Here is a 17,243-nt window from a genome sequence, read left to right as displayed (position 1 = left end):
CATGTTTCATCAGATGAGAACCTATTTGTGAAGTCCAAATGAACGATTAAAAAAAGAGCACCTCTAGTGGGTTTGCTTAACGCTTGTGTGGTGTTCGGGTCTGTGGGACCCGTTTCACTTTTTATTAAAAGAAAAATGATAAAATTAATTAATTTTTCTTTTAATAAAAAGTGAAAACGGGTCCCACAGACCCGAACACCACACAAGGGTTAAATGTATAATATGCTTATTCACAATGCATGTTAGTGTAAATAGCTCAAACTGTCGTAACTGTTAGTCGTCGTGTTGGAAGAAAAACATAATAAAATACAAATTCCTAGTAAAGTGGTTGGATATAAAACTTCGCTAGCTTATTAGGGGAGCAAACGAAAATAAATTATTTTTTTATTAAATAAACGGAGCAACGTGAACTTTAGTTTGACGCTCCACACCAGCTGGTGGCGGTAATGCACCATGACGCTGTTGGCCGACGGGCATTTGGCATCAAGAGGAAGAAGATCGGCTTTGTGACGGCCCTACGAGCACGCCGCGGCCTACAATAATTTACACCAGGGGCTGACTTTGCGCTGAAGGTGAATGGGAAATTATTTATGTCCTGCAACAGCAACGATTTGTACGATGAAAAGGTCCTCGTAAAGTAGCTGAATACGAAGCTGCTAAACCAATCGCAAGGTTTGAAGGTATCGATAGCGAGCATGCTAGCTAGTAAGCTGCACTCGACATGCGCACAGAAACCCCAAAATGAGAAGGAGTTCATGGCAAATTTAAGTAATTAGTCTTTCTTTTAATAGCCCACGTCGTTTAACACGATGTTTTGTGTTGTTATACGTCATTCCGGTGGTTTTACAGTTGTAGCTTCCCGACTATTGACAACTGCACGCTGCATTTGGGGGCGTTCAATTACACGGTCTGAAAATGGAATGAATCGAGTGTTTTCCTTTTAATACACTCAAACTAAATGTAGATTTTACTCGTCTAAGTAGCAGATTAGTGGTGATATAAAACTGCGATCCATCTCACATTTTTGAAATTGTCATTGCTACCATCTCACGATTTTTTTTATTTCTCTTTTAGAGGTTTAAAGTGATCGAATTTCTGAGTCAACGTCATCCCGGTGGAAGTTGAGGTAGGTAAAAAAATATTTTTCAGAGCCATTCTGAATTTCAGAGTAAATTTAAACAAAATTACTGATCCACATCTTAATCTAGTCTAAATTCCATTTGTGCATAAAATAAAAACTTGCTATTAAATAATCTTAAAGGTGGAGTTTGCAGTTTTACAAACTCTTGTCTCTACTAAACTGAGGGGTTTTGATGTATAATGAAGCCAGTTGTTCCTAAATAAGCAGCTACTATGTCATGAGTTTGCTACGTGTATTCATTATAATACACTGCCTTGCCAAAAAGTCGCCATGTGTATTTAACTAAGCAAATAGGTAAGAGCTACCTATTGGATAACTACCTCAATGGTGATTGTCTTTCTGCTGAGAAAACTTATTTAACCCCAATTGATGCAATGAGTAGCTTCTCATTTCTTAAACAGCCATTTTGATAGATGTATCCTTGGGTAGTGGGAAAGATGTTAGTCTGTTTGAGAAGGTTCAAATCATTGGCATGCATCAAGCAGAGGGAACTCTGAGTAAAGTGTGGAAACTGATAAAATTAAGTTAAGAATTGTTCATTGTTTGTTGGGGAACATTGTATATAATCATACAAAAACAAAAGAGCTCAAGGCTATGTTTAATTGTGAAAGTAAGAGCAATTCCACAGGGACAACCTGAAAAGAATTTGAGACACTGGGACTGAACAGTTGTGTAGCCATATGAAAACAACTTGCTGGGGAGCATAAAGAGTGGACTCTAGAGTAATGGAACAATGGCCTTTGGTCAGATGAGTCCATCCAGATGTACTCTGTTATAGAGTGATGGTCATGAAGAGAGGCTGATAAAGTGATGCACCCATCATGCTTAGTGCCGACTGTACAAGCAACATCGGGGTCAGCCAAATACCTTAATGACCAGCTTATTCCATCAATGTTTTTTGCTTTTTTTTTTTAAATTCCAAGATGGTCATGCCAGGATTCATCAGGCTCTAAGTGTGGTCCAGAGTTGCTCAAGGAGCACGAGACATTTTCACACACAGATTGGCAGCGTCCAGACCATAACCCCATTAAGAATCTTTGGGATGTGCTGGAGAAGACTTTGCATTCTGGTCTGACTCTGCCATCATCAATACAAAATCTGGAACATTAAGCACCAGCAGCACCAGATGGAAATAAATCTTGTGATATTGCAGCAGCTTATCGGAACAATGCCACAGTGAATGTGTGTCGTAATCAAAGTTAGTAGTCCGGCTGGTGGCGACTTTTTTGCCTGGCATTTACTTACCGTTGATTGAGGCGAAGTTGTTGCTACTACAACAGATGACCAGGTATATTCAGAAGCTGGGGGAGGGAATACTGAAGTGTGGTTACATTTAAATCATGCTAGCAGTTTTAAAACTGCAAACTCCACCTTAGTCTTGTGTATATTCTTATAGTAGTAACTCAATATTAGTTTTGAGTGAAAAAAATGGGCAATTATTTTTTACGTTTCCTTGTTTGACCATATTATCACTCCTATATTTATTTTTAGCTATCCTCACTTAAAATCAAAGTTAATCTCAGTCACAAAACATTTGAACCAGAAGCAGCACTAAAAAAAAAAGATTTTTCCTCATGTAACATAAAAGCAACTGTCTCTCACTTTGGCTTCTTTAAAAACAAGTTTTTGCACTTTGTAGTCGACATTAATCCCATGACTTTTTTTCCCCATTACGGTAATGCAGTTTGCAACATTTCTGAACTGAGTTTTAATATTTTGATTTTATTTTTGTGGAATTGCATCGTGTACTTTATCGTCTACCTTGTGGTGGTTCACAGCAACCTAAAATTAATTTGTCCGCCAATAATTTAAACTAAGAAGTCATGAGTATCTGGTTATTTTCTGTTGGAAGGAAATATAAGATTTGAAATTTTAAACCGCCGATCATCCAGAGCCAGCAAACGACGACTACTTCAACAAGATGGTGTTGGATGGCGATTTTTGCGATTCCTGGAACACCCAACGGTACTACGCGAACGCCATCCGTGTCGAGCCATAGAATCATGAACAGCCATGATAACTGAATTGAAACCTTGGGACAATTTTCTCAGTTTCAAACTGCCGCATTAGAGAGAAATTTGTGAGAGAAAAAGTCTTTTGCGTCACTGTTCACCTGGTGGAATTTCATATGCATATTTAATATGCTTTTATTTTAATAACGCAAAGATTTGGAAGAATTTGCGATTTAATGCGTTTGATCTAAAATTTCAACTTCATTTCCATATTCTGAACCTGTGACTTTGCAATTCTGCTCCACTAAAGCTTATTCCAAGGAATTTGATCTCTTCTCTTAACTCATTAACATGTTTCAGGATCGTGGATGACAATTTAATAGCGAACAAACCCAAAAATTTCGAAGCATTTGTGACTTGCCAAGAAGGAACCCCATAAACCTGGGAGTCGAATTATGTCTCGTCGAAGGAGTCGCAGCCCATCGCCAGGGCGTTTTTCACGCTCCTGCAGCAGTAACGATCCTAGAGATTTGGAGAGAAGGATATTTGTTGGAAATTTGCCAACGTCTGACATGGAAAAGAAGGATTTGGAAGACCTGTTCAGCCCGTACGGGAAGATAACTGGTCAGTAAACTCAATATGAGCATAAGATGTCACATTCATTTCAATCGAGCACGCTGTCCATGAATGTCACATTCGCTTAGTAAGTTCACTTTAAAGTCCATTCGGATGTGAACAAGCATCAACATGGCCCTGATGTGCCTCTGTAACGACAAGCATGTAAACCTTGTATTGGTTACCTATAATTAAAACAAAATTGGATAAATGGGAAGGTATCCAAAGCGGTTCTTTGTACCACTTAAAATGTTCCTCTTTCAGGCGTATCCATGTTTCGTGGGTTTGGATTTGTACAATTTGAACGCATTGAGGAAGCCGAAGCTGCAAAGGCGGCCCAAAAGGGTCGACTATATAAAGGTTATAAAATAGGTAAGGCTCAACTCCAATATGGATGCTCTTTGAGGAACTAAAACAAGAATTATTACTGTCATAATCCTGAGCCTGGAGACAATGTGTTGGATTTGGAAAAATAAAACAAAAAATTCTATAGAACTATTTTTTTGTGGGTAACCGTTGTTTGTTTGCATGGCCTCTTAATAATTGTTCTTGCGTATGGATGCAGTGGTGTGCAGCTTTTGACTCTACTGTGTAAATATGCCGGGGGAAAAAATGCGACAGAATTTCCGCATGGAAACCGCGTTTACTGGTTTAAACGAGTGTCTTAACCTTTTTAAATTTCTCCGTCCTGAGGCAACATTTTCTTGCCTCTGCTTGGATTTGGCGTTTAACTAACCTCCATTAGCTTAAACCGCTGAGTGCAGAAGCGACGTGGATCTTTAGCTTTTGCATAACAACAGTTCAACTTTTCAGTCACGATATATGCAAAAGCAAATCGCAGATTATTAAAATTCATTTTGTTTTGAGTTTATTTTTACGAATTTGCAATGAGACACACATTTTGGTTCCACGTGTTTGTCGGTGTTTACAAATCTCACGAGACATTTGCAGAGTGTAACCAACAGTTACCGACTGTTTCATTTACTTCCAAATGGGAAATACGTATTCTCAATGTAAATCTCATATGTTTGGTGTTTGTTACAAACAAAAACAAACTTTAAATGTACACATTGAAACTTCGCCTGAGTCATGGCCTTTTTCAAAAAACTGAAGTAATCCTTTGAATTGCCCTGGGCATGGGTCAGCAGATAGGACCGTGCTGCATTTTGACTCGTCTACGTTGGATTTTCAAGTTTGGATATTGGAGCTCCTTTTCACTTGGATCGTGAAGTGTACCGGCGCTTCATTCTCCGTAAATGCGTATGCTATTTACATGTCACTGTTGTGTTCAACGTCTGGATTGATTTATTTTCAGATGTAAATATGGCAGTGGAGAGACGGCAAGCTAAACCTCAGTCCCAGCCGAGCCCTCCGCGAAGGTAAAGTAACGCGAAATAGGTTTAACATCCAACCGGAACCTCTCTGGGGTCTTGTACTCGATAACACTAGGGTGAAATTTACAGCTGTCGGTGCCACCCGTGATGATGTTTGCTTGGCTGAAGTGGGTGTCTCGTTTTTTGGTTTGTGGTGACAGTTAATTTTATTTAGTTTTTTTTTTTTCAAATTACCATTAAATCGGCTTCAATAAAGTAAAGAAACATCAATTTATTAGTGTCTTTGTCTCAGACATTCCTTTGTTTCTTGACTATTCACTTTGAGGATTTATTTGGCGTTTCACCACACCAGTATCTTCTGCTAAAATGGTCTTATAGGTGTATCAACAACCTCCCGCCAATGCATCTTGAAGATAATTTTGAGCCATTAAAATGACCTTTAATACAACTTTGCGTTCCAACTGGTGAGAGCAGTTATTTGCCTTTGTGCAAATAGATTTTGAGCTGGAAAGCTTTTAATTCTTCATACATTTGTTCCCAGCTCACTTTCTGTGTCTCCATGAGTCGGTGTGCTATAACGACAGATATCTCCAAATATAGTAGAATTTACTGCAGAGATGTCAGATTTTGCGTCACGACGAACATCGACCTGACGTAGAAACAACGCCTCCGACATCAGTGGCGTTAGTCAACGTAGCCTCTCATACTTTGGCGAATGAAACAACGGCATGAAGACCTCCTTTTGAAAGTCTATGAAGAGCACCTCATCCTCCCTCCATGTCTGAAAGTCCCAGTTATTCGTTCTACGTCTGCCTGGAAATTAAGACTGAAACGTTTTTCTCCCAGTAACCATGGACTCCGCTCCTCGTGGACTGAAAGTCTCAGCTAAAATTGGCTTGTGCACATCTAAACATCACAGTCAGAGAATTTACATATCCCATAATAGACCAGCAATGTGCCAATACATGTAACGGTAAAATAAAGATTGCTTTGGCGAAAAGGTTTTCCTCACTTGTTGCCTGTTCAACTTGCCTCAAACCATTTCAGAAACCTCTGCCTGGGCTGGCTGACTGGAAAACCAAATTAAATGTTCTCTCGGGTGACTTTTATGCGAACGGTGGTGAACAAAACAGATTATTGCCGGTCATTGCATACTGTCTACACTACTAATACAAGGATAATTCTCAAAAGCTTCTTGCGTATTTGTCTTCAAACCTTGGTTCACTGATCTAAACCAATAAGGACCTGTGCGCGGATTTGCTGGAAAAGTTCAATTTACCTTGATCGAACTTGATGGTTACGCTTGCGACAGCCATGTTGGATTTCCTGTGTCGACCTAATAATTCGAAATCAAACTTGAACCATTAGCTCCTGACCTAAATATGGTATGGATGCTTCTTTTAGGCAATCAATATATTTTAAAAACAAAACAGCCTGAATATTTGTATGGTTTTCTTTGCATTCATTATTTACCTCGTTTATCTCAGGGCTCCATACAGCAGTTATGGTGACGCCAAGGAGCCTCGCCCTCGTTCACGTTCACCTGCCTATGGGCGTGATGGTCGAGAACCTCGGGACAGCCACGAAGGGAGGGACTCTGGACGAGAGTCGAGACTTGGCAGACATTCCCGTGACCCTGAATATCGCTATCGGAGCTCGGAGAGCAGAGACAAGGACTTGAGAAGTGATCCGAGGGATATTGGATACAGGTGACTGCTGCTACACCAAGATCAGCAAAATGCTTGCAACTCTCAAGCCTGATTTTGCTTTTCTTAACACAGCAGAGACGAGTACGACCGGTACTATCGAGGTGGGGCAGATGAATATTATCGGAGAAAGGATGAACCCTACCGGGACCCGTATAGAGAGCCCTGGAATGGACGTCGTGAGCCAGATGGTATGTACTGTCGAAACCAGACATGTCCAAACCCAGTTCTCAAGGGCCAAGAGTCCACCCACGGGTTTTCTGTCCTACCAGGCTGGGATAGAAAACCCGGCTGGATTTTTGCCCTCAAATCAATTTTTATTTGCATAGCGTCTGTTACAATTGTTTTTAGGCGCTTTACAGAATGCCCAGGGCCTGACCCCCAACAAGCAACAGTGGCAAGGAAAAACTCCCCTTTAACATGAAGAAACCTTGAGCAAGACCAGGCTCATGTAGGGGGACCCGCCTGCTGATGGTTGGTTGGGTGGGTAGAGAGAGAGGAGAAGGGGAAGGACAGGTAGAGGAGATAATAGGTAGAGAACATAGAGATACATTAATAGTACAAGCTGCTGGTATAAGAGTAGAGTGGGTTAGCAGGGTCGGAGGTCGGCAGGCCAGCATAAAGCTATAAAGGCGGCGATATCCACAGCAGGGGGGACCTGGTAGCTAAATGCTTGTCCTACCCTTCTACCCTTAGAGACTCTGGGGACCACAAGTAAACCAGCATACTAAGAGCGGATCGGTCTATTGAGCTGGTAAGGTATCACTAGCTCCTCCAGGTAGGATGGAGCTAGGCCTCTGAGGACCTTATAGATCAGAAGAATTTCTAAATTTAATGGGCAGTCAATGAAGAGACACCAGTACAGGAGTTATGTGATCTCTTTTGTCAATACCTGTCAGAACTCTAGCTGCAGCATTTTGGATCAGCTGGAGGCTTCTTAAAGAGTTGTTTGGACACCCTGATAATAAAGAATTACAATAGTCCAGCCTGGAAATAACAAATGCATGGACTGACTTTTCAGCGTAATGTTGCATCAGTAGTTTCTTGATCTTTGCAATGTTTCTCAGGTGAAAAAAGGCACTTCTAGAGACTATTTTAATGTGTGAGTTGAAGGAGAGATTTTGGTCAAAAGTTACTCCAAGATTCCTCACAGAGAGGCTAGATGCTAGGGAGATACCATCTAGAGTGATAATGTGATCTAATCTATCCCTGAGAGGCTCAGGACCTCAGTTGTTCCTGAGTTAAGGAGAAGGAAATTTAAAGACATCCAAGATTTTATGTCTTTAAGACAGGTCTGAAGCTTCACTAACTGCTCTGTCTCCTCTGGTTTCTTGGATAAATATAGCTGAGTGTCATCAGCATAACAATGAAAATTTATCCCATGCTGCCGAATAATGTTCCCTAAGGGAAGCATGTACAAGGTGAAAAGAATTGGTCCAAGTACTGAACCTTGTGGAACTCCATGTCCTAACCCTACTGTATATCTTTCTGGTAAACTGGTATCTTTCTGATAAATATGATCTAAACCAGTCTAGTGCTGTCCCTTTTATCCCAAACACATGTTCCAGTCTGTGTAACAGGATGCTGTGATCACCTGTATCAAAAGCAGCACTGAGGTCCAGCAGAACCAGCATAGAGACCAGTCCATGATCTGAAGCTATGAGAAGATCATTAGTAACTTTAAGAAGTGCTGTTTCTGTACTGTGATGAGCTCTAAATCCTGACTGAAACATCTCAAACAGGCTGTTTCTCTGCAGGTGCTCCAGTAACTGAGTCACCACCACCTTCGCAAGAATTTTAGAGATAAAAAGGAAGGTTGGATATCGGGATCTAAAAGACACGTGGTGGTCTTGGATTTCTGAATTAGCGAAGACACCTCAGAAAAATATATAGGGCTGAAGGAGCTTAAGGGCTCGTTGGAGACCCTGTATGTTCCCACAGTCGGCACATCTGGTGATGGTCCAGTTATTGGGATGGCCTGATTAGCTTTTTCTCTGATAACCTGAGGACTGGATTTGGACATATTTGGTCTGGAATGTTTAAAAACATTCAAAATGTGATTTTGGCATCCCCTTTTCTCAATGTCAGATGATCGCATTCGGCCAGAAGAGCGACGGCGTAACGAATTGTACCGTCAGTACTACGAAGAACTGCAACGCCGCTACGACACCGACCGTCCCGTTGACTGCTCCGTGATTGTCGTAAACAAAGCACAAAAGTATGTTTACTCTCCTCCGATCAGCTCATTCAAGTGTGCAAATGCCAGATATTGAATCACGCTTGGAAGGTTTCATTTCATATCACTCTTGTGTGTCTGTGTGTGTCTGTCGGCACATTTGTCTACGTCTGTTTGGGCTTGCTTCAAAACCAACTGTAGGGAGTATGCTGAAACGGTGGGCCGCAAAGTCCGCGATTTGGGAATGGTGGTGGATCTTATCTTCCTCAACACAGAAGTGTCGCTAACTCAAGCCCTGGAAGACGTAGGGAGAGCACGCACGCCATTCGCCATCATCATTACCCAACAACACCAGGTCCACCGGTCCTGCACTGTCAACATCTTGTTTGGGACGCCACAAGGTTAGAAGAGAAAAGTTTAGGCAGTTCATTGCAACGAGGGAAGCTTTTCTAAAACACAGCTTTTTGTTTTATGGGTTTCCCCCTCCCAATAGAACATCGAAACATGCCAATGCAGGACGCCATGATGCTGGTCGCTCACAATTATGACACCTACAAGGTCGAAAATCGCGAAAAAGAGCGAGAGGAGATCGCCAGAAAAGCTGCAAAGATGGCCGACGATGTGTTGCTGCGGGAGCCCGACAGAGAAAGCCACCCCATTTCTGTGCTGACCACCATCACTCTGCTCTCTGAGAACAGGTATTTTAACCAGCAACTTGAAATGTGTCTGCAAATCAATTCGAGACGAACAAGTGTATAAGTTTCACTTTTGGTTTGTTCGCTTTGTAGGTTTGTGACTCCAGAAGAATTAGATACGCTCTCAGCATATCTGAAAGACAAAAGAACTCGTCTGCTGCGAAGTACTGCAGATCCTCTGGCAGGTAGGTGCAAACACCTGATTCTTTGTTTAAAAACTGCAAATTCTGCAACCTATTTAAGCTTTTGTTTTAAATTGTCTTGAAAATAATAGATTTCAATCAGTATTAAACCAATAAAGCCACTACTTTGCTTTTTTTCCCCCTTATGTGTAGCCCCCCCCAATCTCACAGCTCCAGTCCACGTTCCAGCTCCTGCAGCAGGACATGCTGACATTCCACCCACCGCTGCCGGACTTCCCGCTCCATCCCATTCTTCCCACCTCCCCATGCAGTCCAGCCATCTCGGCCTATCGGCTACCTCGAGTGCCCCAGCTAATCCGAATCATCAGCAGGAGCTGCAAGCTAAAATCCTCAGCCTGTTCAACAGTGGCGGTGGAGTACCAGCAGGCCCCAGAGGGCCAGTCACCACCCAACAGTCGCAGCCCTACAGCAACCTAGGCCCTCCCCTCTCCCAAAACGCACCGCGCCAAGCCATGCCTGGCCCTCAGGCTGCATCTCAGGGCTTTGGTCCCTCAGCCGGACGAATGCCAGTTGCACAGGGGCACAGAGCCCCAATCACTCCTTCAAATATCAATTTTGAGAGCCCAAGTGTACAAAAAGCTCTGGACACGCTCCTTCAGAGTGGACCATCTCTGACCCCCCTGGTGAACGCCGCTGCAGCGGCCGCAGCTCAGCAGGCCGCCCAAAGGCCAGCAGCGAACATGGGCCAGGTACAACCCATGTCCTCCTACCCCCCACATTACTGACGAATTGGGAATTATTTCTCCAAATTTGACGTCCACGTCTCTGAAAATGGACACCACGTCGTCTCCCTGTCCAGTGACTTTACCAGCTGTGTGTATAGTTAGAGATGTGTTGCAACAGCTTTTGGGTTTTTTTCACTAAATGGAACTGTTTGGACTAACTCGGACTTCTGTATCCAGTTTATCAGCCACACAGTAATTAACTGTTCTTGCATGTAACATTGAATTATTACAGCACATTTTGATTGACCTTTGGACCCCGTAGTTTTTTCTTCCTCTGTTCCATTTGTGTACTTTTATAGTTTGTAATTTTAATTTGATATTTGTTCAGTCAAAAGATGAATAAAAACCCTCAAGACACATTTGTATAGAACAAAATAGCATCATTTACAGGTACACTTATAGACTCAAATGATAACACACAGATCTTTCATATGAAACAATGCTTGATACACACTTAATAAGCTGCAGCAGGAGACTTTGTAGGAAGCTTTCCCAGCACAAAGCATGATGTAGTTTATACCCAACAGCCATTATCTGCACATTTTCTTTTTTTTTTTTTATTGCTCCTACATGGTAAATCTCACTAAATGATGGCGCCAGGCTCTGGTGCATTGATCAGGCTTGTACAGATTTTTCAGGTGCTTATTAAACATGCGTGTCTGACAAAGTTGGAAGGGAACAAAATGTATCTTTAAATTGACCACTTCAGACAGAGATTCAAACTACAGCCAGAAAGGAAGTCGCGCTGTGCGAGTGCTGCTATGAGACATGAAAACGCGACACGGTTGCTTTATTAAAATGGTATTGGTTTATTGCATTTTGTGCTGACAAATCTATAAAATGGAACGGGTATGCCAGAAGCAAGATATAAGCATTTTAAATGTAAGATAAAACTACCTTTTTTCCTTTTTTTTTTTTAATGTACCATGAAACACAATAGAGAAGAATACATTTTTTTTTATTATAGAATATTTAACTTACACTGACACAAATGAAACACCTCCACACTAACTGTATTTGATTTATTTACATGTAGCCCCCTCCCGCCCCCAGCAGGTACAAGTGCACATGAATACACATACACTCCCACAGAACTAAAAGGAACACTACAGCGTCACTATGGGACTAGGTACAGTACCAAGGAAAAATACTGAAAGGTTCCGAGTGAAAATAAAATTCCGAGCTTGGACGAAGGTGTGTCTTTGAGTATGCTGTATATAATTCTTATAATCCATAACAACGCAAGCATTCATATGATTACTTCCCACAGCTCCGGTGAATTAAAAACAACCACGGATCGGGAGACACTGGTTAGTAATTCAAGCGCTGCCTTATCCAATAATGGGAAAATACGCAAAGGGTTAGTTCCAAATAACATCAAATCAAGCAAATAATAATAATCTGTTCATCTAAGGAGAACCTTTATCCAAAGCATACAAAATACATGCCCCCCCCTTTTTTTTTATATATATTTTGCCCAGTGTACATCCTAGTACATATATTACGGTAGTAGTATTAGAGCGACTATTATTTTTTAAGCCTATAGGCTGTAAGTTTTGCTTTAGAACAAAATAAACCTCACAACATGACCACATTAAGGGTCAGGTTGTGAGAGTGGCAAATGTACATGCCACATTCACGCACTGAACAGAAGCAGACATGTCTGATTATAATAAGTGACAGCCGAGGGTTGTACTCTTAATTCACTGGAGCCGACGTGCACGCACACACACTCAGTTCACTGACAGTGTATACTTTGGTCATCACTTTTCTCTGCTGATATTATTTGACACTTTTCCACCAAGAAAACAAATGAACCTTTAACTATAATACTCATTCTGAATACGATTGGCCACTTCTAAGGAAAGAGAAAATTCATACTAGTTGAAAGGAAAAAAAAGTTCCCGATATGAAGAAAAACACTTTTATACCACAAACACTCAATATATTGTTAGTACACCTTGTTAAGGGTAATTGCATGCATGCACTGAGATACACAACATTACTGGAGCGCGGCTCTGCTTGAACTTGCATCGACGGCCGATGCGCATCGCTTCTGCTCATCTGACTCCCAGAACTAGTGTGAAATAAAAGTACAGCTGTTGTTTCAGCAGCAGGCACATACAGTACATCTCAGACTTCTGTGACCTCTGCACAGGGAGGGGGGGTTCGATCTTAACAACACTCTGGGCATCCGCTCTGAAAAAAGGGAGATTTTGGTTTGGATATTGTCTCTGTTGGGTGTTTTTGACAGGACAGCCTCCTCAACCCGGTAACAGATGTGTTGTCAGAGCCCTTGGTATCCATTTAAGGATGGAGACTTGGTAATGATCGCCAGCAACTTTGTCTCATGCTACAGGTGTGCGGGCGAAGGATCTGATCGGAGCTGCGGATCAGTTTCGGGTGCTGGTTTCTGAGCCGACCATCACGCGTCGTCCAAGCAGAGCCGTAGCCAGAAATTGGAAGCGCGAGTTTTATATTCTTTGATAGATTTTTTTCGGATTTATACTGCAGTCACATTTATAATACAGAGCCGAGGGTTGGATCTAGTGGCTGGGATGAGGGAGGCCGGTGAGTTGGAGGCAGATGGTTGTGAGATGGAGGAAAAGACCGAGTGAAGCAGTGTAAATCTAACAGCGTCTTCTTCAGCGGGAGAAAAGGAAGGATGTGACACATGCAAGCAAATGAAACATAGAAATTATGAGAACAGATCGGAGGGCAGGTCTCTGGATTGTTGCAGTTCAAAACTGCTGGAGTTTAATCATGTTTGAGTCTGAGCCGTCACAGCTGGCTGTAATGCACCTGTGCGCCACCACAGGTCGCCGCTGGGGCCAGGGTCCGTACAGGGCCTCCCCCAACCAAACTCCTGCAGACTGATCACAGACCACCCCCTCAATGTAAAGTGCTTTGCTGTCTCAGCCACAATTTCAGATTATCTCTGGGAATATTTATCACCTATAAGACCTGTCGAGACATTCTGATGAAAACAAAAATGACTGCAAATGTGTTGATCACATGGAAAACCAAACACCCCCCCCCCCAAAAAAAACAAAAAACAGTGAAACATAAAAGTGTGAGAACAATATTGCACAGAATCTTACAAAACTCCAAGACTTTGTCCACAGTGATAGAACAGTGTACAACAAAAGACAACACAAGGTTACAGTGTTTCTGACTTGAAGTGATTATTATAAATGACCATTTTTTAAGGCCCATTCATCCCCAAACTTAAAATCCTCTATTTATGTTACATAAGTCTACAGAGCGAAATTGTAAATATAACAAGTAACAACATAGTGGACTTTTTTTTTTTTTTTTCAAATCTTTGCAAAAAAACAAAACAAACAAACCAAAAAAAAACATGTTTCCAGGTCTTAGTGACTGAGTGGCTGACACTTTGGAATTCTCAGACCCGGGCGAGAACGTTTGTCCATGACAGGCCTTTTTTTTCACGCCACTCCGCACCTCAAACATGAAAACCATCACTATAGAAACCACTGGAACAAATATTGCCACATAATACCATGCAAACAGCAATTATAAAACATTTAGAATCCAATAAATAAATTCATTTCCAATAAACCTCTCCGATAAACATCAGATCTCCTCTTTTGACTCGATTTTAAAGGCTCAGTTGATGCAGGCGACGTTGTGAGAGACCATCCCCAATAAAAAATAGCCTTATTGTTCGAAAAAGCAAGATTTTCCTCACTTGGCACGTTCAAAGGTAGTTACGATAGAAAAGATTTCCAACAATTGCGGGGTTTTTTTTTTTGTTTGTTTTGTTTTTTCCCGCAGACACATCCGAACTATTTGGTGGTTCACTTTACATTTTGAAAAGTAACACGCTCACATTAATAATCTGGCATCTTTAAATTGGTTTGCTTGATTTACGGGATTAAAGATGGCGATAATAAATCCATATCATTCTAAAGAGAATAAAAGAAAGGGGGAGGGGTTCTCCCTCGTTTATATTGCACCAAAATATTCCGAATCTAAGAAAAGATAAAGCCAACCATTTGACAACCACCGCTGATATGTATGTCTATACTCTTTGTTTTCGATCTTTAATGTTGCTTTAGTTATTATTTACAGTACAAATAAATCTATTGATACTAGCAGCATTCACAACATATGCTTTGACATTCAAGCAACACTAAAAACATTGATTTTTTTTTAAATAGACCTAGAAACTAATCTGTTTTGCCTCCCTATATTATATATATATATATATGTATATTGTATATATAGGTATCTGTTTATATTTATATTTCTACTACAAGTGCAAATGACCAAAAAACTGTTTCTTCATGAAAAGAAACCAAAGGAAAGTAAAGTGACAACTGTCCTTGATCAGAGTGAGATGATTCTGAGCTTTTTCCCCCTTTAAGACTTACGAAATCTTACATATACAAAATATATGTGTAAAAAAATAAATAACATGATCACATGAGTCGATTTCAACTATTGCACAATCCTTCCAAAGATGTACTTTTTTTCATTTTTTTTTGAAAACCTAAAGATGATTCGCTCACAAAGTCATTTAGTCAGGGAGGCTGTGTGGCTCAAATCTTGGATCCATCTATAGGATAGAAAAGCTCACCGGAGCGAGTCTACTGCATAGAGTTCGGTCTTTATGGATGCCAGTTTCCTAGCTACAGACGCCGGTTCTGTTTAGACTAAACACCCCGTGATAAACCATCGGCCAAATAGTGCGAAACCTTCATTTTCTAAATTTGACATCGTTTTCCTTCTTTTTTCCCTTCTGAATCATCTCCAGGGCGATTAGGGCTTCATATATAGACGCCTCAGCGTTGCTTTTTTCTCTCCGACTAAACCTATAAAATCATTTGCTCTTTGCAAAATCCTTGGATATGGCACATGTAATGTAATGTTTAAATTAGGCAGGATGTCTTTATAGATTATATACTGTTCATGTGTGTGTGACAATCAAAACGACATACTATTTAATCAATATGTGGTACTTCTGGCTATAAACATTTAAACATATTTCTTCTCTAGATGAAAAAATAACTTTTTTTAAAAGTGAATGCAAATGTTACTTGTTGCACAGTGGCGGACAGTGCAGGTGCCGTGCTCGCTGAGGTTACAGTGATGTTTACCTTCGTGCCATCCCATAAACAAATAAGTATATTTTTTAAAGGAGAGGGGAGGGGGGCTTCCTCTCTGTGAGAAGGACGTCACGGAAAGATGACACTCACAAGCAATGACGCCTCAGAGTTGCATTATATACAGAGATTGGGGGGGTGGGGGGGTTGGGGTGGTGCTGGCAATGATGATATGTGTGTGCGTGTGTGTGTTGGGGGGGTCGTACTGTCTCGACATCAGCTGTTACGCCAGCCTTCAGCTAGGAGACGCACTATTCACAGTATAATGACGTGTAATCTCGACACCCTAAGCTAGCCTCGCATCTATTTATTTGTTGGGGTTGTTTATTTATGTATCAGTGGCTTCAGAGATAAACAGCCACCAAAGACTTGAGCAGAAAGTAAGAATAGGTAAAATAGAACAGAACAGCCGAAAGGAAAAATGTTCACAGAGATCATCAGGGAGTGCTCGAAGGAGTGATCTAGGTTATGCGCCCGTTGTCGCTCTCCGTCAGGTGTCGAAGTTTCACAGTTTGTACTCACGGTGGCTGGTTCTCGCCATCAGAAGTCTTTTTCTCGCCCCCCCCCTTTCCGTCCTGAAAGACGGATCATGTTGGAGAAGCTGGGGGAGGTGTCCGTTTTGTGACAAGGGAGCTAAAAGGTTGAGCTGATCTCAGCCGGCTCTCGTTCTTACCGGGCAGAAGCTGCAGATGTGCCACACTTGGGCCAAAGTAAAGAGCAAAGACGAACACAGACAACTTACATGCAGGTGCGCTCACCCCTCAGCTAACGGCCCTCCGCCAAAAAACGGTCTTCCTGATGCCGATTCTTGAGTGACATATTGAGATTATTGTAGTGGACTTGAGTAGCTTGAGGGCCGTGATCAGAAGGACACAGGCGCTGGTATCAAGCGATGCTGTTGGTTGGGTGTGAGGGGACGATCAAACACGCGAGTGGGAAGGACAAACACAAGGTCGGCGTGATTTTAAAGCAGCACTGACATGACAGGGTGGGGGTGGTTACAGATGACAAAGGAAAAGGGTGGTTCGTAAGGGAGAGGTGTCGGCCATGGAAACTGCTCTTTCAGGAATAGATGGTGATGACCTCACGGCCGCCTCCACGGACCAGGAGGACCCGGTTGAGTCCCTCACTGAGGACTTCCAGGAATTCCATGTCTTGGAGAGGTGAGTTAAAGAGACTAAAGGGGGCATATTAAACATATAATGTGTAACTGATGTCAGATAATAAGTTGTAAAGAAATCAGTAAATGTTTGTGTGGTGGAAAAGGTGCCCTCCTGGGATTTTGAACTGCAACTTTATCCTCAAAAAAACATAAATGCACAAAAAAAGACCTCAGTTTTAGGGATTCAACAGTTAAATAGATGAATGATAACATTCAACATATGTATACTTATCTTAATATAACTATATGTGATAAGAAGCATAGCACTGAATATCAATACTTTATGGCACTAACTTTCCAATTCTAGCATGTAGCAGTTAGCTGGGCATTATTATCTGCAACATAATCAAAAGTATCAAGAGTATTAAATCAAGTTATCATATTAGTACTAATACAATTTTAATA

At 41.5% G+C, this 17,243-nt stretch overlaps 2 protein-coding genes across 8 annotated transcripts in view; one reads left to right on the top strand and one right to left on the bottom strand.

Annotated features, from left to right (window-relative positions):
* Window positions 1-202: 202 nt before the first annotated feature.
* ncoa5 (nuclear receptor coactivator 5) lies at window positions 203-10,906 on the top strand. Of its 5 annotated transcripts, none has more exons than XM_057030493.1 (12): window positions 203-572; window positions 1,075-1,126; window positions 3,454-3,717; window positions 3,973-4,080; window positions 5,024-5,087; window positions 6,530-6,751; window positions 6,827-6,939; window positions 8,837-8,966; window positions 9,123-9,325; window positions 9,418-9,622; window positions 9,713-9,804; window positions 9,955-10,906. In XM_057030493.1, the coding sequence occupies exons 3-12, from the start codon at window positions 3,549-3,551 to the stop codon at window positions 10,545-10,547; spliced, it is 1,899 nt and encodes a 632-aa protein (XP_056886473.1). In that variant the 5' UTR covers window positions 203-572; window positions 1,075-1,126; window positions 3,454-3,548; the 3' UTR covers window positions 10,548-10,906. The 5 variants fall into 5 exon arrangements, with proteins under 5 accessions (XP_056886473.1, XP_056886472.1, XP_056886471.1 ...); XM_057030492.1 differs by having other exon boundaries at window positions 210-572; window positions 6,824-6,939; window positions 9,126-9,325; XM_057030491.1 differs by having other exon boundaries at window positions 210-572; window positions 6,824-6,939.
* A 426-nt stretch (window positions 10,907-11,332) lies between these two features.
* Window positions 11,333-17,243, bottom strand: part of slc12a5a (solute carrier family 12 member 5a) — a 103,453-nt gene continuing 97,542 nt past the window's right edge. For all 3 annotated transcript variants that reach the window (XM_057030487.1, XM_057030488.1, XM_057030489.1), the window contains exon 26: window positions 11,333-16,830. In XM_057030487.1, the coding sequence (XP_056886467.1) occupies window positions 16,739-16,830 (92 nt within the window). In that variant the 3' untranslated portion in view covers window positions 11,333-16,738. The remainder of the gene's footprint in view (window positions 16,831-17,243) is intronic.

This window comes from Takifugu flavidus, chromosome 4, assembly GCF_003711565.1.
Source record: "Takifugu flavidus isolate HTHZ2018 chromosome 4, ASM371156v2, whole genome shotgun sequence".
NCBI lineage: Eukaryota > Metazoa > Chordata > Actinopteri > Tetraodontiformes > Tetraodontidae > Takifugu > Takifugu flavidus.
Note: the sequence above shows the minus strand (reverse complement) of the source record. Positions and strands in the feature narration are given on the sequence as shown.

What these genes read in the sequence shown, in the direction of transcription:
- ncoa5 (XM_057030491.1), top strand. Translation starts at nt 3,549, where the DNA reads ATGTCTCGTCGAAGGAGTCGCAGCCCATCGCCAGGGCGTTTTTCACGC. An exon ending in CAGCCGAGCCCTCCGCGAAG is followed by an intron (nt 5,088 to 6,529) that starts GTAAAGTAACGC and finishes CGTTTATCTCAG; the next exon opens with GGCTCCATACAGCAGTTATG. An exon ending in TACTGCAGATCCTCTGGCAG is followed by an intron (nt 9,805 to 9,954) that starts GTAGGTGCAAAC and finishes CCTTATGTGTAG; the next exon opens with CCCCCCCCAATCTCACAGCT.